General features: G+C 40.3%; 1 protein-coding gene across 3 annotated transcripts in view; it reads left to right on the top strand.

Annotated features, from left to right (window-relative positions):
• The window catches only part of LOC111861509 (rab-like protein 6), a 38,196-nt gene extending 17,743 nt beyond the window's left edge, over positions 1–20,453 (top strand). The window contains exons 7-11 of one of the 3 annotated variants that reach the window (XM_023846156.2): positions 2,645–3,159; positions 4,793–4,952; positions 7,133–7,592; positions 9,732–9,967; positions 20,434–20,453. In XM_023846156.2, coding sequence (XP_023701924.1) covers positions 2,645–3,159; positions 4,793–4,952; positions 7,133–7,592; positions 9,732–9,932 — 1,336 coding nt within the window. In that variant the 3' untranslated portion in view covers positions 9,933–9,967; positions 20,434–20,453. Of the gene's footprint in view, positions 1–2,644; positions 3,160–4,792; positions 4,953–7,132; positions 7,593–9,731; positions 9,968–16,710; positions 16,868–18,096; positions 18,897–20,433 lie in introns of those variants that run through there. The other 2 variants (XM_023846155.2, XM_023846154.2) reach the window with 2 other exon arrangements.
• Positions 20,454–25,328: the final 4,875 nt, after the last annotated feature.

Here is a 25,328-nt window from a genome sequence, read left to right as displayed (position 1 = left end):
TGGGGTTATGTAAAGGAAGAAGTGTTTGTGCCACCTCTGCCATTGGATATTGATGAATTGAAGTTGACGATTACTGCAGCCATTGAGACAATTGATAGGAACATGTTAGAAAGAGTATGGTATGGGCTGGATTACAGACAGGACACATGTCAGGTCATGAGCATCTTTAGGGAGTGTGAAACTTTCACATCTGGACATTCAAATGGCATTGCAATGGTATATCACTCATACTTACCTTGATATAACAAATTAAAAGTGTATCACTCATTTATGGACATTCTGTATATATAGATATGTATGATGACAAGTAAAATTATTTTGTTATGTCATTTTATTTTTATGTAAACTACACTGCATTCAATCAAGGAGGAAACTTGGCTACAGTACTGACTGGGCCCAACATTCCTCACAGATTTTTGCTGTGACTGCCGATAGCAGAATGAGTCATTAGCGCTGATAAATTGGCACCGTTGGGTGGTGTGATCTTGTTACTGCAGTTAATAGTCAGTCTATGGTAGAGATGTCGATAGGCGGTCGACATTTATACTGAAACGGAGTTCACTATTGAACAGCGTGTGTTTATTGTCAAAAACTTTGCAAGGAAAAACCTTGCAGAAAATGTATCAGTAAGTTTCGTCGTAAGTATCCTGAGTCGCCAGTTCTCACAAAGTTCTGTGTATCCAAGCTTGTGAAAAAGTGGTGGGCCAGAGGTTCAGTGTGTGACATAAAGAAGCAATCAAAGAGTATTGTGCTGACTGAAGAAGAAGTTTGGGATATGGAGGCACGACTACAGATCAGTCTTCAAAAATCGTTAAGACGCTTGGCACAGGAAACCGATTTTTTGCTAGTTTCTGTTTTCACAGCCACAAAATTAATAAAATTTCGCCCGTATAAAATAAAAGTTGTGCATGAACTGAAACAACCAGATTATGTAGCAGGAATTCGTTTTTGCAACTGGCTGCTACAAAATGTGCAAGATGGAATAGTGGATCCGCAGCTTCTGTTCATGACTGATGAGGTGTGGTTTCACATTAGCGGTCATGTCAGTGCACAAAATGTAAGAATATGGAGCAATGAAAATTCTCATGCTATACAGGAAGTGCCATTACATAATGAAAAGATGGGGGTGTGGCATGCTGTAAGTCCACAGTGAATCATTGGCCCCTTATTTTTCCATGAAACCATGAACTCTGATCGCTACATTAATGACATACTGAATCTGTTCTTCAAACAGCTGACTACTGAAGAAAGACAATATGGGTATTTTCAGCAAGACAATGCTACAGCACATATGGCTAATGCATCCATGGTCACAATACGGGAAGTGTTTGAAGAGAGAATAATCAGCAGGGGACTGTGGCCTCCCAGATCCACAGATCTCAGTTTTTGTGTTTTTCATCTTTGGGGAAATCTAAAGGGAAACGTCTACAAGAATAATCCTTGCACCACTGAAGCTCTGCAGAATGAAATAACACGTGTAATTAGTTCAGTTGCCATGGACCAACTTCAGAAAGTGTCACATAATTTGTTTATGCTATGCAAGGCGTGTTTGCAGGCAGAAGGGGGTGACTTTCAGCACCTGTTATAAAGCACGGTAAGTTTGTTATCTTTCTACAGTGTTCCTACAAATGTGCACATGTACAGAAACTGATGTGAGGGAATCTGCATCACTAGCGGGAAAGGGCACAGTAGTCGTGGAGAAATGATCCAGCCACTCTATGCTAGCGAGAGTGCAGGTGTTTATCAGCGTTAATGACTCATTCTGCTATCGGCAGTTACAGCAGCAATCTGAGGAATGTTGTTCCCAGTGAGCGCTGTAGCCAGGTTTCCTCGACCATTGAACGCCCTGTATAACAGCTTATATGACACGGATTGCCTCTGAAATTGATCAAAAGATAGTTTGAAACTTTTTGGGCAGATTTGGCTAATGATATAATGATATTGATCTGTGATGATATTTCCTCATGATACCCGTTCATATTCTCATCGTCTCACAACACTGCAGCATGAGGTTCTACAATGAAACAGCTGTATGATGCTCCAGTAACATAATTTATTTATAGTTAAAGAATACAAAGAATTATATCCCCTATTTCCACAGATTCAGTCATTACTGAATAAATGACACTGCATTTGGAGATGTATAAGACATAACTGTATAAGATGTGCATTGGTTTAGGAAGAGGGAATTAAATATTTATTAGTCATTAATTAATTATAATAAAATTATTTTTATAAAGAAAAATTAATGTTCCTACCTTAAATAATGAACAAAATAAAAATTAAACATAGTCCTCTGACATCAACCTGCTACCTTATTTTCATTCTTATTTCTAACTTACAAGTTGAACAAGTGTGTGAAAAATTCTATGATTTTTAGAGCCATTTTTAGGGGAAAAGTGTGTCTCATACACATGGAAATGTAGTATAGGCCTATATTTTTTAAATAAATATACCAAATGTTAAATACCTTGTGGAATCAGATTTTAAAACCTTGCAAATTGAAGCCGATGGGCTCCCAGGTAAATGCACTCTGTGCAAGAACCCTTTTATGAATCTTCTTATATTGAGTCTATTATATGAATGTTGTGGGTTTCAGTACACCCATGAAGCAAAAGTAATATTCAGTTTGGTTCCTTCTCAGGTTCCTCGATAATCTTGTGAATAAACGTCGTCAGGCCGCAGATGTTAATTCCAGTGCCACTTCTTCAGTGGTACCAGCAAGCACATCCACATCAGCGCAAGCATTTGGTCCCACTTCTCATATCAGTCACCAACTTTCAGCACAGTCCTCACAAACAGGAAACAAGAACAATTTGTCACCAAATGTCCGACGAAGTTCCTCATTGCCCGGTCCGATCGGAGCAGGAAACCCAATTGCTGGGTCTCACCCCACCTTGATGCCAAAGGTCGTTAGTATTCAAGATACTTCTGAGCAGAATAAACTTCCACAGCCTAGCAGTAATGTTAGCAGCACAGCTGTTAGCTGTTCACAGTCTCACAATTCCGTACAACAGCAGCAGATGATGCCATCACAGTCAGTAGAATCTCTCTCGTCCAGTGGAAAGCCAGATGGATCGTCAGCAGTTGGCTCCAAAAGCTCAGGTTTCATGTCAAAGATATTTGGCAAACCTAAGGACATACAGGAAGGATTCCAGCGTAAGTTAGCTGTTGATATATCACGATTTTCTTATAATTTTTGTTAAAAAGAAACAATTGTTTAAATGTTTAAAGATATGTGCAAGTCCTGCAGTGGAAAGATGACTTTGAACCAAGTCATGTTAGGATTATCCATCTCTGTTGCTATTTGCTTCAGTAACTTCTAAATCAGCCTTACCCAGACAATTTCTCCAGTAGAGGAGCTAACTGACTCACTTCATGGAGCTCAACCCTTCTTGAGAAGCTGCCAGTTGTGCAGCCACTCAAGAACTTCCCAACATTTTATGGAACCCAAAGGTTCATTACAATGTTCACAAGAACTCTCCATTGGTCCCTATCCAGAGCAAGATCAATCCAGTCCATACCACCTCATCCTATCTCTCTAAGATCCATTTGAATATTATCCATCCACCTATGTCTTGGTCTTCCTAGTGGTCTCTTTCCTCCTGGCTGTCCCACCAATATCCTATATGTATTCCTCTTCTCCCCCCTTTTATGCCACATGTCCTGCCCATCTCATCCTCCTTGACTTGATCATTCTAATTATACTTGGAAAAGAGTACAAGTTATGAAGCTCCTCTTTGTGCAGTTTTCTCCAACCTCCTGTCACTTCATCTTAAAATCAAACGCAATATTAATCTTTATGCATGATAGAACAACAGGATGCCAGTGTTTCAGTCGGTATCAGTCAGTATTACACTGTGGAGTGCTGCAAAATTAGTCACTTTTAAACTATTAATACTACACATATTCATTCAGACTGTATTTCTAGAACTTTGCAAGTTTATGGCATTCATATTCATCTACTGGCTGTCAGTGATCATGATGCATAAGAGTGTCATATTGTAAGAGGAAACTAAGGGCATTAATGGGGAATTGTCAAATTTTCCCATTCAATATTCAGCAGGCATTTCACTTATCTTAAAATATAAAATTGAAGGTAGCTATTATAATAAATATTTTTTAACAAATTTGCCAGTAACATCCAGAAAACACTTATTTATTTTCCACTAAAAAAGGGTAAAGCTCTCCCTGTAACAGGCTGTGGAGGCCCATAGGTTTGTGAGATGTTGAGGTCCCCACATTTTCTAGACAATTGGCTCGCAGATAGCTGTGAGATTGTCAGCCTTACGTACCTGCTGGCTGCCCTTTACCCCCAGGAGGATTCCTGGTACTCATTTCTGTTAGAGGCTGATTCAACCCCAGGGCCATAGTGCAGCTGGAAGGGTTAGATAATTGAAAAAAAAAATCCAATGACCTCATTGGGAATCGAACCCGTGACCTTCCAGCTTGTAGCATAGTGCCTCAACCAACTATTAATTGTCCAGAAAAAGAAAATTCCTCATGTACTTGTCACCATGGCAGGTGACATCACAGTCTGATCACTTTATGCTCCAGAGAAATGCCCCTGAAACTATTTGCATTGGAGGCTGGGTGGGCTTTAGACGTAGTCTGAATGCAAGGGTAAAGATAAGAATGCCTTTTCCTGCCAGGAATCAAAACATTCATGTGCAGCAAGTCACTTCACCAACTGAGACATCCCAGCTTCATGCATTAGTTATACACACTTCTATGTCAAATGATATCATATAAAATTGCCACTTAATGCCTGCCCTATGTTCTCTCCTATCAGAACGCAGGAGACAAAGCCTCGCATCTGTTTCTATCCCTCAGCCTATAACAAGCGTGGAAGAATTTGTACCTGATGAAGGAGTACTGGACAGGTCATTCTTGGAGGACATGAACTTTCAGGAGCGGGGTACTCCGCAGCGCCTGGAGATAGAATCAGATAGGTACTTATTCACAACATGGGAAGAAGTGAGGACCATCCCACATAGCTCAGTGTACATATTCCTCAGTAACTGTAGGCAGTTAAAGTGAACACTTTTAACTTCCTGTAATTCTGCTGCTGGCTTACCTAACAACCCAGCAATTTTTTGCAATACATTAGTGATTTTCAATACTTGACAGTATAGAAATGAATAGGAAATGATCTACATATGTTCAGGAGCCCAGTGACTGAGGAAAATCTACATGCAAGTAGAGAAATGTTTCTAGTCATTTGTGTCCTTTAGAAAGAGCTGGACCATGGATCCTAACATCTGTTGACAGAAACAGATTCCAGTTTCTGAGACAAATGAAGACAGTGGATATGTCCAGAATAATAGTTATGTTTATGACAATGTATTAGTTGCTGTGACCAAACGCTGTCATTCTTATGTACAAGGAAGTCATCTGACAGCCTCCAAAAAATCCTTTGGTAAATCAGGTAGGAGGTACACGGGCATCATCTTGCACTGCACACATTCAGACTTGAGAGATAGTCGACAGATCAGCAACAGCTACACATTACAAATAAAACATAACCTAGGTCACAGCAGATGCTGGAAATGGCTGTCCACTGCCCCACAAGCATTCCTTGCACATCTGCAGAGAGGTTTCAGTTTCAATATTATTATGGCAATAATTGCTTCTGGTTTCCTGTGCAAAGCTTCTGAGGGATTTTTCAAGGAGAATGTTCAAGTCTAGCACCTGTTTTGGGCAATTTCTCTTCTTTGAGGGCACTCAACATATGATTTGTGGCTCTCTCCCTCAGAACAACCCTTTCTTTTGTATTTATGATTGCATGGCCATTTTTACCCTACTTTCCTTATACTGAAAAAATAAAAAGAGGCTTATGAGATCATGTTGCTGTCTCCTTATTGCCCTTAACTCCTAGAAGCCAGAAAAGATTACTGTTTTTGGTAAAGGGCTCAATGTTCCCACATCAACAAATATAGTTGCAACAACAGAAGAACTTTTACATGCGATGTTTTCTATGTAGTCCGCACCATATTAGATACTCAGTATATAGTAAAAGGAAAATAGGTGACTAGTTCCTGCCAGAATTTATTGTTTATATTTGGAACTATGACATCCTGAAATTTACACTGGCGTTATCCTCCTACCTACCTTACACAGCTGCTCTTCACATAGGTATCATACATGAAGACTCACTGGTCCAGCATGTAACTGGCATGTAGCATTTCAGTACAGGAAGTAATACAGATGAGTTACTACTGCTTGGCATGCATATCAAACACAGTAGCAGTAGATTCTAAAGGGTTCTAACAGTGGTGTATAATACTCAGAATTACTGCATTTTCAGACTTTGTCCAGCATCCAGTATTCTAGAAACTAGAAAACAAAACGTTTCAGAAACTGTATCTGTTTCTACTGAGTGATTGAGGTTGGCTCTTTCTAAGGGACCCAACAGAGTAGGTGTCTCCCTCCCCCTCACCTGAGGTTGGAAAGAGATCCAGTTTCCAAAATGTGTTTTCTAGTTTTTAGAATACCAGACGATGGACAGAGTCCAAAAGCCCACTAACTCTGAGCAGTAGCAGTAGTATTGTGAGGCTTAAAATTTTTAGGTGGACCAGCATATAATGCATAAGCATAACACCCGCAACCAAACAGGGAACACACAACACAAGACACGATATACCCTGAGAATAAGAGGAATGTCTCCCATAGTGGTGAAACTATGCATGGTGTTGGAATTGGGACAGATAAGATAAATAATCTTAACAAGTTTTTAGTATATATATTTATTATAATTGACGAACATTTTAAAATACTTTTTAAATTTTACAATGACGTAATAGCAAGCAATGAAATAGATTGACGTAAATAGAGCACTTGATGATGGCACTGTAGTGCCGAACCATGTTGTGAAGTAACAGGTAAAATTGAGTGCACTAAAAGACGGACATCGCTTACATATCATGGATGCATAAGCTTATCTTGCTGTGGCTGTTTGGACATTTACTTGGGGGTGACATTGACAGATAATTGTAATGTGTTTGGGCTGTTGTTGACCATGCCACAAATTTAAATGCATGCAGTGTTATAGTTGAGGCCCTCTAAGGTGGATCCCTCTGTGTTTACTGTAGCTAATTTTTCCTGTTGTAATAACTGGAATGTTACATTACAGTGACACCGAAACCGAGAACCCATTAGTTGCTGGCTTCCAAGATGACCTTGACCCGGAGGATAATCTGCCAAATACTGTCAGTAGTCAACATGCTGTAGACATGCTGAAAAAAGGAGATTCTCTATCCAGCTTAGAAAATGAGATCATAATCGAGAATACAAAGACTGCTAAAATTGAAGAATTTAATTTGAACGGTGAAGTAGCTGAGATTACTGCAGATGTATTAGATAATTGGTTAAGTACCGACAGCAAATGGCGGCGAAGCCCTGAGGGTGGTGAAGACAGTAACCATAGCAGCAGTGTTGTGAGAGAGGACGAGGAAGAAGAGGATATCAGTGGTAGCCTAGCATCATCGAGTGTGCACCTGGAACTGCTGGAGCCAAGGCAGTTGCAGCAGTGCTCTGGCAGCACAAGTCCAGTCATTCCCAGAGACAAGAAGAAAAGCAAACACAAGGAGAAGGTATACCCAAAACTCTTTGCATGGTAACAGCATTAACTTTTACATTGCAGAGCTCTTAATACCATGGGCATGGCTCAACAAGACTTCCTTGTTATGCCCACATTCTTATGGATGCAACATTCATAAACATGTGTCTTCAAAATTAACTTTCTGAACACATTCAAACTTTCACCTGTCATGAACAAGGCAGAAATCTTGCTGTTTTTGTATGCCACCTGTAAAGGAATTTAGAAACTGCCCCATCTATTAGTGGAGATATATTCAACTCCACACATCACTTGAGCTTGACCATCTCAGGGATGGCCGCGCCATAGCTCAAACGGTTAGTCGCTGACTTCCCACTGTGGTGGCCCGGGTTCGATCCTGGGTCTGGCCAAGTGGGATTTGTGGTGGACAAAGTGGCGTTGGGGCAGGATTTCTCTGAGTACTTCGGTTTCCCCTGCCAATCTTCATTCCACCACTTGCTCCACAATCACCCTCATTTATCATCTGGGGCTGGTACAATAGGCCAGAAGTGGCCGCAGTACAAGGGACTTAGTCCCAACCCACTAGCAATAAAAAAATCTTAGGGAAGGTAAAAATACATCTAGATTAGCTAAAATCATCATCATTGTATAATGTAAGATTTAGTATGCATGTACTGTTCAGGTTATGCATCGCAAAATTAATTCAGCACAGGTTATAACTGTCTACCTACCTACCGCTCAGTGCTACAGCCCTAGGTGAGCCTTGACCTCCTCTACAGCCAGTCTCCATTGCTCTCTGTTCCTCACCTTCTCTATCCATCTTATCACCATCTTCTTCAGGTCATTCTCAACATTGTCGAGCCATCTCACATTCCAAGTTGGCATCACAATATCACTATTCCTTGTCCTTTGCTTAGTCTGTTTCCCATATGTTCCACTTATCTGAGGCTGGTTGTTAGGTTTCTGAACAAAATTCTTTTTACAGGATGAGGTTCTTAGCCCCATGCCCACCCCCCATCCTCGAGGACCGGGGTATCTCTTAGTCTGGACTCTACCGTTTGACCTTTCTGGGATGGTTGACCCTACCAGTAGTTAAACTACCACCAGCATAACTCTCCAGGTCACAGAGTCACAAAAGCCTCACTACCACGACAAGGTGGAGACAGGCCAGGCTGTTCATTTACATTCTACAAAAAGAACTTATAACAAAGAAGAGTATCTCACTCCCACCCAATTTAACTGAGCCTGGCATTGGTTCTGCAGCCTTCTTCACAGCAGATGGCTATTCATCTGTTTTATCCATCATTAGGTTCTTAGCTTCATGCTCAACTTCAAACATTGAGGACCGGGAACTTACTTTTGTCTGGTCTGTATCATTCAACCTGTTAGGCAGGGGAGAGACCCTACCTGCTATCATATGTGTCCAGGAGATAAGGCCACACAAACCTCCTCACCACTGCGTCTGACTTGAATGCAGGAGGTGCTTGATGCACATCTCCTCTGGGACACCAACTATCCTGACAGGTTCTCAGTTTTCATCAGTTCCTCCAGGCAGATATCATTTCACTACCTCAAATTCTTTAGTCACCAATGATCATGCCATTCAATGCTATATAGTCTGGGCTGCTGACAGCATCATAAGATAAGCCGTAAATAATTAAATAAATAAATAAACCTCTCCACCAACTTAATGTGACGTATGCAGGAGTGTAGTTGGTTGAGGCATGATGCTACAAGCTGGAAGATTGCTGGTTCAGTTCCCAGTGAGGTTACTGGATTTTTCAATTGGCCTAATTCTTCCAGCCGCACTATGGTCCTGGGTTTGACTCAGCTCCTAACAGAACTGAGTTCCAGGAATCTTCCTGGGACTAAAGGGGTAGCTGGTGACAGCCTCATCACCATCTGTGAGCTGATTGTCTAGAAAATATGGGAACCTGAGTGTCTCGCAACCCTATGGGCCTGTTACAGGGACAGCTTAACCCTACCAACTTAGTGTAGAGGTTCCATGTTCATATGAAATAAGACACACCAGATCCAAAAGTACAGGTCTCTGTGTCAACAAAATGGGACAATCTAATAAGTTAGGAAAGTATCATTATATAAAACTGTGCATTAGTTGACAGTGTTTGTTAGGATTTTGTAACCTTTTCTCCTGTCTGATTCTTCATTACAGAATGAAGAGAAAAGTACAAAGAAATACAAGAAAAAATGTAGCAAGGAGAAGGACTACAGTAAATCTCAAAATGACGAGAAAAAGAAAAAGAAAAAATCAAGTCATAAGGTTCGTGAAGATGAACAGGAACATGATGAGTTAGAGGAATTTCTTAATGGCCCAGGAATGGCACCAGTTGATACAGCATATGAAACTATTTAGCATGTGGTCATGGTCTTCAGGGAACTGAGGAAAATGTTTGTATACAAATTTCACTAAAGTTTCATGATCTTGAGAGTATGTTATTATAATTGTATTGATCTTCATTCATCACACAGAGTATAAGAAATGATTAGTGTTTGGAAGTTCATGTTTATATCAGCAATTCAGCCAACTTTGACAGCCTTTATTGCACCGCAGTAGTCAAAAAGTAGGTATCAGAGATTTAACCATCTGTGGCAAATCACAATTTTATGAAAGGCAAGGTAATGGAGGTAGTTTTTATAGTTACTGTACAATTACAGAACTTCTGACATCAGTTGTCACATGATAGAGTGACTATAGATGGGGTTTGGATTGGTAATTGGATTTATTGAAAATTGTAACTACAAGTGACTATAGCACTATCACTAATTNTGGATTTATTGAACTCTTACAGAACGTAACTACAAGTGACTATAGCACTATCACTAATTCACACACTCTGTAATTCACTACAGCACATACTGAGTCTTCTCAGACTGCTGTGTCTTGATCAGTCATTGCCTGATGAAGGATCCCATCAATGTCCTCTGCTTCCATGCTCACATTTTTACCAGCTGACAACTGTCCCACAAGGAACTCATTTTTTCCAGTTGTCCTGCTTATAACATATTGGCATGGCCTGCACAGAAATCACCATTCCTATGTTGTTTGTGGGCCACTGCCTAGCAATGGCTGTTCTACATTCACCACCTAGCAGCAGGTCTACATGCCACAGTATTACGTAGCACGTCCACAAAGTAAGTTTCCCACTAGTCCCACAGCTAGCAAATCTTATATTGCGCTGATGTGATAGAGCAATAACACAGCATGGGACATGCACTAACGGAATTTCCTGCATTCCCATAGTAGCATCATTGCAGCTGTTGAAGATGGAGGCTCTTATTCCAGCTCCCGCCGACTGTGAAGTGTGGTCAATGATAAAGTTTTTGAATGCACAGAGCATAGCGCCGATCGAAATTCATTGTCAGCTGTGCAGAGTCTATGGGCCTAACGTCATGAGCAAGCAGATGGTGCTTTGCTGGTGCAGATAGTTTTCAGCAGGTCGACAAAGTGTGCATGATGAGAAGCGCAGTGGGCGGCCATCCATCATTACAGACCCCCTGGTGGAGCTTGTGTGGGAACGCATTATGGAGAATCGTCGCGTCACAATTACGGAACTCAGCAGTCATGTCCCGCAGATTTCCCGCTCCCTGTTGCACGAAATTGTCACAGAGCACCTGTTGTTCAGGAAATTGTGCGTCAGGTGGGTGCCGAAGCAACTGACACCAGAACACAACAAAGCGCATGGAGTCAGCACTGACATTTCTGCAGCAGTACCATGATGATGGTGACGAGTTTCTGGACCGGATCATCATAGGTGATGAAACGTGGATTGCACACATTACCCCAGAAACCAAGCAGCAGTCAATGCATTGGCGTCACAGTCGATCTCCCTGTAAGACAAATTCAAGAAGACATTGTCAGCGTGGAAAGTCATGTGCACAGTATTCTGGGACTCCACGTCGACTTCCTGACCAGAGGTGAGATGGTGAATGCTGAACGTTACTGTGAAACACTGCAGAAATTGCAACGGGCCATTCAGAACAAGTGGCGCAGGATGCTTAGTGCCGGTATTGTCTTCCTGCATGATAACGCTAGGCCGTACACGGCTCGACGGACAGCAAGTCTCCTGCAGGAGTTCAGCTGGGAGGTCTTTAATCATCCACCCTACAGCCTGGACCTCGCTCCCAGTGATTTCCATCTTTTCCTAGACCTCAAGAAATTCCTGTCCGGTGAGCATCAGCATTTTGAGAATGACAGAGAGGCAGAGATAGTTGTCACACAGTGGTGCCAATCCCAGGCAGCAGACTTCTACGATACAGGTATTCAAAAGTTGGTCCCACGGTATGACAAATGTCTCAATTCCGGTGGCAATTATGTTGAAAAATAGCTGAACACTTGCTGTATCTGTTGCAATAGATATTTCCATGAAATTGTGTTTTGTTTCTGCAAAAGGCCCCAGGGAAACTTACTTTGTGGACGAGCCTCGTATGAACGTCTGCTGATTTTCAGTCATGGAGACAAATGTATACACAACGTTAAAAGTTTTCAAAAGCAGGTATTTGTTTTGTAGAATGTGTTGTTACATGTTAATTTTTTACAAATATTTTCATTTGTACTTCATAGTGTATATGATATTTACTTCAGAATTGAGGGCGTGCCATAGTTTAGACATTTACTTACTAACTTCTCATTGCTGGAGCCTGGGTTCAACCCCAGGGGTCTCTGCGGGATTTGTGGTGGACACGGTGGAACTGGAGTAACTTTTATTTTCTGGGTGTTTTGGCTCACTCCCGCCAGTCATCATTCCATCAGTGCTCCACACTCACCTATCATGAAGTACTGATACAATAGTGCCATTTGAAACCACAGAACATCTCATTTATTCCACCCCACCCTGGTTTCATTCACATTTTATTCATTTTGTGATTTAAATGCTCATAAAGACCTTTAAGTAATTTGGTTATTTGCCCTCAATTTCTCACTGATTCCAAAGCTGTAACTGACCTCTCATAACTGCCATAGGTAGACAGTACTGTGAAGTAAACCTAGAGCAAATGGAAGTTACGACCAGATTTAACCTTTAACGTACGGACTTTTAAATTGCCAGGAGCCCTGTACGGCTGGAATTTAAATCACCCTACTTAATTATCACTGCAAACTTTTAGAAAAAAATGCATATTTTCCATTCTATGCAACATAGAAATATGAACTAAAAAGAACCCGAAAAACAATACAATTTTCTACATATACATAATAGAAGAAATTTTACAAATGAAAATTAACTGTGAATATTTTGTCATGAAATGCAAAACATACCCTTTATTATATATGTTATGAAGTTCTAAAGGACATACCCATTGTTTTTTCTTCAATCTTGAATCATGATGATATTGTAGATATGATCACACTATATATAATAATATTTTGTTCAGACTATACGCAAGTTTGAACTGCGTCACTTCACAGTTTAGGCTATCTCACACTCTGACGCGTGTGTGCCATCTCTCAAAGCAGTCCTCCAGACAGAGCGCAACGTTACACTTTTTACAGCAGTAGGCCGTGGTTCTGCGCTTCTTATTCTGAGAACAAATATGACAACATCTTTGTTTTCCTTTGGCTGGCCAGTGTTGTGAATGTTTCACCTCCAGTAGACTCAGTTTGGCCCGAGATGAACTTGGCCTCCCCCGAGAAACGCCACTGACTGTGATATTCGCCTCATGTGACTGAAGAATCAAATCCCGCACCAATCACAAAGTTAACAGAAAGTCCGTCGAGTGTAACAATTTGTAGGTCACTTCTTTATCACTTCTGCCTTACATGTTTCGGTTTGACACAACCATCATCAGAGGCACTTACTACAATTATGAAAACACTGTCGCTGTTTATGATGTTCACAGTCATGCCCGTTGTGTGGACGCTGCTACAATATGTTGACGTGTAAAAGCACAACAATGAAACAATTCAAAATCCCGCACCAATATTTCGCGGAACTTTTTGTGTGTTATCTGTTGATTCCACTCGGAGGACCAGTGAAGTCTATTACCTCTGGCGAATCCCGGGTCTTCTATCACGAAACCTAATTTCTGTTTCCTCTGCCTTGTCTGATGATGATGACGACAACGTATCTGCTCGAGGTTCAAAGAACTCTCTGATATCTTCAAGCTCTTCATCAGATTCCTCTTCCATCAATATTTCCTCCGGCTCTTCTGCATCGAGAATTTTGCAATATCGGGCACGTTTTTGAGGTTCCATGTTGGGGGAGGGAGGTTTCCAGCAAAATCGAGTAAATTATGATGATTCACAAAGACTCGCAAAATAGTGATGCAAACTGTAATAGTATGGTACAATAGGCCAGAAGTGGCAGCAGTACAAGAGACTTAGTCCCACCCCACTAGCAATAAAAATAATAATTGCACTAGTAGTCGAAAAGGTGCCAGTCCGACACTGATACAGAAAGTCACAGTGACGAAGATGCCTTCTACTCACAAACAAATACTGACCCAGAGGGTTTATACCTCTTCCGAGACACAAAATAATATAAACAGAAATATATGAGAGTCTGACACTCACTTTTTAAGTGAAAAAGAAATATAACACAATCCGACACTGACTTCCTAACTGATAATTCGCCACTGAAAACCAATCGTTGAATACGTCACACTTCCTTGAAAGCTCTGGAAGCACTGATCTGTAAGCACCGATGAATATTTCCTCTTCAGTTCTCAGAACAAAGCTGGGTTACATTTGGTTCACCAGGTCATAAACAGTCATATATAAACATAAATAGTTTCGAAATCAGGACCGAGATAACGATTTGTTTGTTCAGAGCTAAGGAATGAACCACTGACATGACATCACGTAGGTTTCTTTTGGTTTCAAACCCAAGGTCAAACTGTCAGCACTCCTAAAGAGTGCGAGTGTCCTGCGACATGTATACGTGTCATTCGGCCAACTCGGGTCCCTCCTTGCGACATGTATACAATTCGGCTGTTAAAAGGTTAAAAAAGTGCATTAGTTTTCATATCTTACATCTAGTAAAGCATACAACTTAATCTAATCCGACATAACAGTGTGTCCAGGATTTGACACCTATAGACCCCATCACACAATTTCTTAATGAATATTGAGATGAAATATCCTTTGATGAAATTTTGGCAGAATTGCCATGCAGAATACAATTAAAATGTAATGTGGTATAGCAACATGCAAGGTATACACTTGTGGCTACAAATTCTACTACACAATTCCTTGATCAGCACTGAAATAAAAATGTTGACTAGTGCAAGGTTTTCACACACACACACACACACACACACAAAAACAATTGTGGGGAACATATATCATGTTGCCACATTGAATTCAATTTTCTGTGAAAATTATATTTTGGTAAGTTTTTATCAAGGGATTACCCTCTTCTCAATTGTAAAAGATAAAAAGGTAAAGTTGTTCCTGTGCTGAATTAGTTAAGCATTATGCCATGAAAACATGCAGTGGGAGTGGAGGTATAGCTCCACCTTTCTTGACCTTGTCACTAGATGAAGGTGAATGGTCAGCTTCATGTCCCTGGTGCAAGAGGCCCCCAGTAGCCATCAGTTTGATCAAGGAATTATAAAGTGTAGACACAAATTCCTGCATACTCTGTATCTCAGAATGTAACTTTTCTGTTTCCTACTTCCTCCTGCAGACCCCACAGAGAACACACAAAGACATGATGAAATTTACTCTGTACTCCTTTTGCTGATACATGTGGCAGCCATGACTGCAGAAACCATGCACAAGTACTGCAATCTTGCATATCTTTCATACTGTGGCATATAGACACACTGCTAGGCAAACACCTCAAAACAAATAGTACAGCTTTTGCTATGCAATAGGCAAATAAACAAACGGTCATTTCTGAGCAATGGCTCAGTAAACACATTCCCACAGAAACGAACATGCACACAACAGTAGAAGAATGGTGTTTTCAATATGGTCTGCACCGAGGGGTTATGAAGAAAATTTGGGGCAATCCAGTTCAGTTGAGCTCTGCAAGGGAGACTGAGAAGAGATGGGGCTATGCAGTTGAGTTGAGTTCTGCATGCGTGGCTGTGACAAGAGGACCTGAGTGTGGGAAACTGAAGAATCTCCACTGTTAGAAGCCATCGCCAGGAAACATCTAGTGAAGCATGAGAAGATTTGTCATGTCCTAGTGATTTGTAAAATGTGGAGTCCATCAATAATGCTGTAATTACTTGTCGTTTTGAGTGGTGTGTATATGTGGTCAATAAATCCATTCACCAATCCATACCCCATCTACAGTCGCACACCCATAAATGTCACAATGCCGTCCTCCCCAGTCTCTTTTTATGACATGAGTATACTTCTAATTTCTTAATTTGTGTGTCATTCCTGCTTTTATAGTTCTAGCTACTGTATGTTCTATATATTGTGATACAAGGAAAGCAGCCATATCCTGGGTGAAGATATGTATCTTGTCTGCTGCAAGATTATATGCTCATAACTTCTAAATGGGAGGATATTGAATACATATCATAAAATTGATTAGATTCAGATGGAAGCAGTTGTTTCATATCTCCAGATACTATACCAATATGTGCCTGGAAGGATTGAAGAAAACCATGAAAATCCTCAGAACAGTTGATGTCCCTGCTGACTTTCGAATCAGCTAGCTGTGCTACTTACCAATTATGCTGCTGTTGATATGGGCTGTCATCTTTCGTTACTAGCACATGATGAAATGGCACTCATTGTCTCTGTAAGCCCTGCCTGATTAACCTGTATGGCTAGGGATGGGAAATCTAGGTCTCACGCTGCTATGTTGCTGACGGCTGAATTTTAACTCAAGAGTTGTTCTTTTTTATACTGAAAACAGCACAGGGCTAGTTCTGATGCATCCCTTACATGCACCATGACAATAGTGCAAGGTATGGACAACAAAGGGTTCCATCTTCTGGGATGTAACGCCATGTAGACCACTGAAAGCCATGTAAAAGTTTTCACACTGGCTTCTTACTTGGCTTATTCTTCAACCCTGAAGATGGAGGCCACATGTTCCTCCAAAACATCAGTTGACTTTAAACAGAATACATGGCATTGTATCCCAGAAGATAGAACTCTTCAAGTCAAGGTTAGTGAACTTCAGAAATTAAGATCTTGTATTCACTGTGTATCAATATATGATTTTCTGCAGGTGGAAGTGTGCAGTGTGGAAGAGACTTTCAGCACGAAACAGAACTATCCATCTGGATAGACACCTTATTCTCTATTTCAGCATGTTTATAACATAAATACTTGTATATATGCCTGGTACTTTCTCTGATTATTTGTGAAGATACGGTCTACACTTTCGTATGCTGTAATATTATCTTTGTTGATACATAACTTCCTAATGCTTTTTTAATCTAAATTTTAAATAATCTACCATTCAATTTATGTTCAGAATCGCACACTGTTAGTGTGAGATGCAGTTTATGGTTAATAACCCAACACTGATGGGGGCACATGGTAGCATAGTTGGTTGAGGCACTATGCTACAAGCCGGAAGGTCATGGGATCGAATCCCGATGAGGTCATTGCATTTTTTTCAATTTACCTAATCCTTCCACCTGCACTATGGCCCTGGGGTTGACTCACCTTCTAACAGAAATGAGTACCAGGAATATTTTTGGAATGTTCTTGGGGGTAAAGGGTGGTCAGCGCGTAGGGCTGATAACCTTGCCACCATCTGTGAGCCGATTGTCTAGAAAATGTGGGAACCTCAACATCTCACAACTCCATGGCCAATTACAGGGATACTTTTACGTATACTTTACCCAACACTGATTAAGACTTTTAATTTAAGTACCTATTTTGTGAATTGTTCAAATGTTTTGTTCATCTAATTGACAATGACAAATGAGTAAGTTAAAAGCCAAGACTTGAAATGAGCACCAGCCAAGTAACCTGTTATCATAACTAAAGCCCCCATTCAGAAAAGTCCCTCTTGCATTACAACTATCACCTGTGACACAGTCATGAGGGGAAGTGATACTGAATGTCTGGTCTACAAACACTTGTTAAAAAATAAAGATTTTTAACTGTCTCAAAAGTAATCTTTAATTATTACCTGATAGTTGTCAGAATTGTTTTCTATAAAACTGCAAACTTTCTGTTTAGCAAACACAAGACTGTTACTGATTTAGTCAATTACTTTGCACTGGAATGGTATATGGTGCTTACAGATTGATGGGTGACCCAAAGAATTTTATGGACAATATCTATAACCTTTTTATACCTTTTATTCAGAAAAGAATCTCTCTCTTTCTCCCCCCAAGCATTTGAGATTATACTGTGTCAAATGGCAGGATCATTGGCAGATACTGTATTTGAAACCACTTGGAAGGAAGTGGCCTTGGCCTAATGAAGGGACTGAGGAAAACCATCAGCCAGTATCCTAGCCAAGATTCAATCCAAGCATCTCCCAAATGCATGGGTAGGGCATTGCCACTACTACACTAACCTGCTTAGTGAAAAAAAACTGGAACAAGCAAGTTTAAATTTGAATTTCAGTTGGCCAGTATTGTTTGATCATTTTCAGAATGAAGCACTTGATGGATGTTTGCTTCTGAGCCACAACAAGGGACAGCCATCTGTGCTCAAATTCTCAAGACGTGTATTTACTATCTTCCTGCCAGCCTTTATGATACACTGTCAAAAAAAAATCTGTCACTGATACTTGCTTATTCATGCATTTGCTGTGCAGAATTCACATCCTTGAGAAAAATAATTGCCTAATCTTTTTATTATTGGCAAAACCACAAATTCATTTATACAACAGTTGCAGCAAAACATCTGTTCTGTCAGCCTGACATCTGTGGATATATTGCTTGAGACAAGATATAGATTAACTGTCCAACATAGCAGTAAATTTTGAACGTACCCAGCTCACCTGTTTCCAAGAGAGAGAGTCAGCAAATGGTCACAAATGTCATGTTTGAACCTCAAGAAATCATTTATTTCTCGACATATCCTCCACCAACATTGAGACACTTGTCCCATCACTTTACCAATGCATCAACACCTGCAGAAGTCTTTTGACTGTCGTCTCACCATTTCCACACTTCTGTTTGAACGTCTTCATCATCAATGAAACATCTGCCACCACGGTAGCAATTTCTCGCTCCAGTTGTGAACTGCTTTGTGTGATAAACACTTCACACCATAAACAGGAAACATTTCTTTATGTATATCCTTTTGCACACAAAAAAATGCACAACAGAACGGTCACCATTTTGACTACTGAAATCAGCCTCTGCACATGGGTATGCGAGTCTGCTACCTAGACTGTCATGAAGCTGGACTGTGTTGCTACCTAGTGATGATACACACAGAAAATCTGTTGTGTCCATTACAGCTGTTTACTTCCATTTGTGACCTGTTTTCTGTCTCNTATATATATATTAGCTGTACCTGGCCACGCATTGCTGTGGCAGATTGAGTGAATTGCTTCCGCTCCGCGACTACGACGACCTAAGTTTGATCTTCTGCGAGGCATTATTTGGGTGAACTAAAGGAGATTGATTGCACTGAAGAAGAAGAAAGAAAGTTATAACACAAACATATAAAATTGCAAAACATTAAAAAAGGAAAGAACACGAACTGGAAAACAAAAAAAAAATACTACAAAAATATTTCAATTCAAACGGAGATCAATCGACACAGCTCACTCCCACTGCCAATTGCACTGAAAAATAAGGAGAACAGTTAAGAAAACGAAATGTATTTTTGATTTTAAGACTTTTAAAGTCATGCATTACTGAAAGACTTTCAAATAAATTATAATTCATATTCAAATTGCTACCAGGTGAAATCAGGTGTACCGCAAGGAAGCGTTATGGGGCCTCTACTATACTGAAGCCTTGCCCATAACAGACAACAGTACAATTGCAGCCTTTGCGGGTGACACAGCCCTGCTAGCAGCAAATAATGATCCAGTAGTAGCATCACAACATCTTCAACATCACTTAAACCTCCTCCAGCAATGGTACAACAAATGAAAAATCAAAATATACCAGACAAAATCAGTGCAAGTTACATTTACCATGAAATGCATAACTTGCTTGCAGGTTACCATCAATAATATGAAAATACTGGTCCAGACCAAGGTAAAATACTTGGGATTATACCTCAACCAAAAACTGACATGGCAGAAACACATCAAAACAAAGCGTCAGAAATTAAATTTAAAGCTATGAGAAATGTCCTGGCTTTGGGGCTGTAAATCAAAGCTATCCATCGAAAACAAACTTCTACTACATAAGTGTATAATAAAACCCATATGAACATATGGTATACAGCTATTGGGCTGTACAAAACCATCAAACACAAAAATAATTCAAAGACTTCAATCCAAATTCTTGTACTCAGTAACTAAAGCACCTTGGTATGTCTCCAACTTCATTATCCACAAGTAAGTAAGTAAAAAAGTAAAGCTATCCCTGTACCAGGCTGTGAAGGCCCATAGGGTTGTGAGATGTTGAGGGTCCCATATTATCTAGACAATCTGCTCAAAGATGGCAGTAAGGTTGTCAGCCTTACGCACCGGCCGCACTTTACTCCCCAGGAAAATTATTTAATTAATTCCTGGTACTCATTTCTGTTAGAGGCTGAGCGAACCCCATGGCCATAGTGCAGCTGGAAGGATTAAGTCAATTGAAAAAATCCAATGACCTCATCGGGACTTGAACCCGTGACCTTCCAGCTGGTAGCATAGCCCCTCAACCAACTACGCTACCACATGCCCCCTTATTATCCACAATGATCTGCAAATCCCATTTGTCATAGAAGAAATGGACACGGTAGCATAGTTGGCCGAGGCACTATGCTACAAGCCGGAAGGTTGTGGGATTTTTTTCAATTTACCTAATCTTTCCAGCCGCGCTATGGCCCTGGGTTTGACTGAGCCTCTGACAGAAATGAGTACCAGGAATATTCCTGGGGGTAAAGGGTGGCCAGTGTGTAAGGCTGACAACCTCACTGCCATCTGTAAGCATATTGTCTGGAAAATGGGGGATCTTCAACATCTCACAACCCTATGGACTTCCACAGCCTGTTACAGAGATACCTTTATTTTTACATAGAAAAAATACATAATTGTCAAAACACTATCATCAAAGCATACTCGGACACAAGAACAGACTAGCTGTAGAAATCAGCAACCCACAAAATGCAAGAAGAAGACTGAGGAGCCAGTGCCGTCTGACCTACCGCAATCTGAAGATTAAGATTAAAACCATCACCATTCCTCTACAGGGCCTGTCAGAGTATCATCAGTGGATGCCTACTTAGAGCAAATTTACTTATTACTCCATATTATCGAGGGTAGACTGTAAATATCCTATTAAGTAAATAAAATGGTTATGGGTGTGTGACTATAAGCAGTGTATGGACTGGTGAGTTGGATCTGTATTGACCACTTGTATACACTGCTCAGAACTACAAGTAAATATAACACTACTGCCGATTTCCACTCTACAAATCACTAGATGTGAAGTGTTCTCAGTCCAGTTCCACTAGTCTCTACATGGTAACAGCTCTCATCAATGGCTATTCCTCTGCAGTGTTTCTTCAGCTTCATGGGCATGCCACTGCCTGGCGGTTAACACTCCACACATGAACTCATAGCACCATCTTCTCAGCCTCCCTTGCAGAACCCAACTCTCGACTAACTGTTCAGTTGGAACTCTGGAACTTAAAACAAGTCAACGTTCTTAAAATAATGTGGTGTAAATGTTCTAGTTCAGTTATTACAGCCTGAAATATATACATAATATCAAAACTAAAGCAACCAGAATCTCTTTTTTGCTCGCTACATGCTTAGCTCACTGACCTTGAAGATGGGGGCTATACACTCCTAAAACTTTACTGGATCTCTAACAGCACAGATGATAACACCCCGTCATTTCGAGAAAATCACTGCTCTAATATCTTTTCTAGTACGGCTTCCACCAGGTGATAAGTTCCGACCAGCAGAAGTGATGCCACCTAATTAAGCTTGTATTGCCGAAAATAAAGGATAAGGTGTTGACGTGGTTTAGCAAAAAAAAATCTAAGTCTTCTTGAATTCTGAAGAAACGACAAAGTTTACTGGATTCCTTATAGACACAGTTGGTACAGAAAATAGAGATGAGGGTCCACGACCCAGATAACTCCTAACCATCGACGAACAGAGATTCGTTCAGCGACGTGATCAGTGTGTCTGATCCCGTCCAGTCATAATCATCTGTACTTATAGGAATAATTTGGGCGTTGCCTCAGCCAAAAATGTCGGCACATGACATCGGATTCTGACACAATCGGGATGACACGAGGCAGATGCTCATACGTAGGCGAGTCAAATGAAAACCTTATATATTTTTTTTGAGTATTATTTATTGTGCACAAGTGCTACAAAGCTGTATCACTCTTCAACATGATCTCCCCCACGCTCAGTGCAAGTCCTCAAGCACTTACAAAGTGCATGAATTCCTTTAGAAAAAAAATTCTTTTGGTAGTCCACGCAACCACTCATGCACCGCGTGGCGTACCTCTAATGTTTAAACTTTCTGCAATTTCATTCAATATCACTCGGCGGTTTTCCCTCACTATAGCTTCAACTGCTGCAGTGTTCTCTGGAGTCACAACTCGACGTGCTTGACCCGAACGAGGAGCATCTTCCACTGAAGTCACACCATTTGCAAACTTCCTACTCCATTCGTACACTTGCTGCTGTGACAAACATGCATCACCATACTGAAACTTCATTCTTCGATAAATTTCAATAGGTTTCACAACTTCACTACACAAAAACCGAATAACAGAACGCTGTTCTTCCCTGGTACAAGCCTCAATTGGGGCAGCCATCTTATACTGGTGCTGTGACGTCTGTGACCGCTGTGACGGTGTTCGTCCATCTTCACGATCTGCACTATGCTGCAACCTACAGGCCATTCTGCACGGTGTTTGTAGCACATTTACCAACTTACAGGATAATGGCGTGAAATTTCGATTTTATATTACAAATTTAAGGTTTTCATTTGACTCACCCTCGTAATAGTGAAAGTTCGTATATACGCCCCGATTAGGACCAAAGTACAGACACGTGGAGTAACAGTACATAAGCTGCACGTGTTATGTTTGGACTTTCAAGTTCCTTAGCCTTAATAGGTCGTAAGGTTATTGGTTTCCTGTTTCCAATTTGAGAGAAACAGCTTGTCTTATTAGATGTTACTGAAAGTGAATACAATATAACTAAAATACATTATTACGTTAGGTTTGAGAAAGTTTACCTATACATATGGCATCACTTTCTTTACAGGTTAACTTTGTTACTACTTCCTAGTTTCACTTTCAATCTTATTATCTTATTACACCTTATTAATAAAATTACATTAGTGACTTTATTAGTCCAGTCTCGTTATATATGTTACAGTAGGTAGGGATTTGTAATTTACATATTACACTGCTAGGTCTTTAATAAAAATACAAATGGCATGGGCAAATGAAACGTGTACTAGATGTATTATGTGTACTGCCATCTAATGCTAGTAATCAGTAGTATGAAACTGTGTGTACAGGTTACGTTATGCTGCCAGTCTCATCTGGTATTTAAGGCATGAAAATCTGTATGAATAAAAATTATAGATGTTTAAAAAATTAGTTAAATTTAACAAACAGTTTCATAGGTAGCTTATCGTTATCATGAAACAAATGACTTGCAGCTGCACTTCCTAAAAAAATGACGTGATAGAAATTGTTGTATGCGACATCGACAGATTTACTGTTTTTGTTATTACCGATACGAAGACACCATTCCGTCCAATAAACAAACAACCTACTAAGGCCAATTAACAGCAATCACCATCATGTCATGCTGACTAACTTAATTCAATTTTGATTTCATGTATACTTATATATCACAATAATTTATGTGGTCTTGTGTCTTCTTACTGTTTATGATGAGAAGCATTTAGCATGCTATTCTTATGCTGAGCAGTTGCACTAATCATATTGTGACGTGTTGTGCAATGGAGGACACCCCCTCCCTCCCCAGCAATGACGTGGCAGCTCTGGCCACAGTGACGTGGCGGGTGTCAGCGCTTCGCCCCCCCCCCTTCCGCACTGTGACGTGTCACCGCTTCCTACTGTTGAATGGTAAGTAACGCCGCTGTTGACACGGGCAACAGACAACAGTTGTGCCTATTACGTAACTGTTTTCCCGTTGTCCGGCTGGGGGTTTATAAGGGAACTACACAGCCGCCGAAGACAGTTCTCAAGGCAGCAGCCTAAGAGTTGAGTTGGAATCTAGCCAGCAGTGAGCAGTAAGGAGTGAGTTGAATTGTAGTAGTCACCGTTTCAGTTGTAACGAGTGAATCGTGATAGTGTGAAGAGATTTGGTTGTAGGGTTTGTAAAGTGCGGAAACCCGTAACATTGTTATAATTAATTGTAGCCGATACTTGTAGGTTGTTAAATAAACCAATTAACAATCTGAACGGCGTATTCAGTAACGAGCAGTGGCGGCTCGTAACTAAAATTAGTGGGGGTGCTGCTCCAGAAAATTTGTAGCCTTTATTTTAAAATTGTATAAAAGGAAACAAACATGTATAAAAGGAAAATTTATTCAGAAACTTGATAAAATCCTAAAAGAACAAAATCAAACATTTTTTACTTACTTTAACCTAAATTGTTACAGTTCAAGCTTAATCTATTCATTTAAAAATGAAATCCATTCTTTTTAACCTTTATATTATGCTCATTGATTGAAAGTCTGTATGCCTCACTAAGTTTCTCCTTAATACTTACGGTTCCTAAAAGTGACAGTGAAACTACATTATCAACGTGCTTCTTTGACTTCTCATGCTTTTCAGTTTTTCCTTTCATTTTGTTTATATTTCTAAAACCATCTTTTGTCCACGTTACATCACCCCCAAACAGCAAACACGGGAACCAAAACAGTGCATTTTTTTACTTAACAGCTGCAAAGCCAACTTTTCCGTTTGTACCATTCAGAATTAAAGCTACGACTATATTTCTTGTTCTTGCTTATGCCTGGCTGAGATATTAGAATATCAAGTGTTAAACGACCTCTTGTCTTAACTGCAACTTTCTCATGGAGAGACAGTTGTAAAAACTTAAGCTGTTGAAGTTCACTTAGAGTCACAGAACTTATTTCTCGGGGATGCAAGGCCATGGTTAAAGTTTTCTGTTAAATAAAAGAACAAAAAAAAATGAATCAAATAGAATAGCTGGAAGCAGGATAATGATCTAATTCTACAATTAACTCATATTTTTTAAGCACAACACACGGGGAGTAAAAAAAATATTACCTTCCACCAGCACGCCAGGGTCGGCACCGGTCGGCACTGTCGTTCCTGCAGTGCTCCCTCTCCCTTGCAGCATCGCGTGTAGCTTCCTATGTACGCATGCGCACAGTCAACGAACACCTCGCCGCTGGAACTGTGAAACTCACAGTTCCATACAAAGATTTGGCTACTGACATTAAGCTTAAGGATTATATATTGTATTGTACAAGTATAAAGAAAGAATTAAAGAAAAAAGGACTCATTATATAAATGTTATCGATAATATCAAGTGGAAATTGGGGGTGCTGCAGTTCCGCAGTGCCTATACACGGGCCGCCCCTGGTAACGAAACACGTTACAATATGTTAAAGCATACTGATAAGAAAATGTTAAGTAGTGCACATGCAATGGCAAGGCTGTGTACACACGGCTTCCGGGAAAAATTGAAAATGAAATGAAATATGAAAGTGCTTGGAGAATGAGTTTAAT

This window comes from Cryptotermes secundus, unplaced genomic scaffold (assembly GCF_002891405.2).
Source record: "Cryptotermes secundus unplaced genomic scaffold, Csec_1.0 scaffold959, whole genome shotgun sequence".
NCBI lineage: Eukaryota > Metazoa > Arthropoda > Insecta > Blattodea > Kalotermitidae > Cryptotermes > Cryptotermes secundus.
This window is presented reverse-complemented; position numbering and strand designations above follow the sequence as displayed.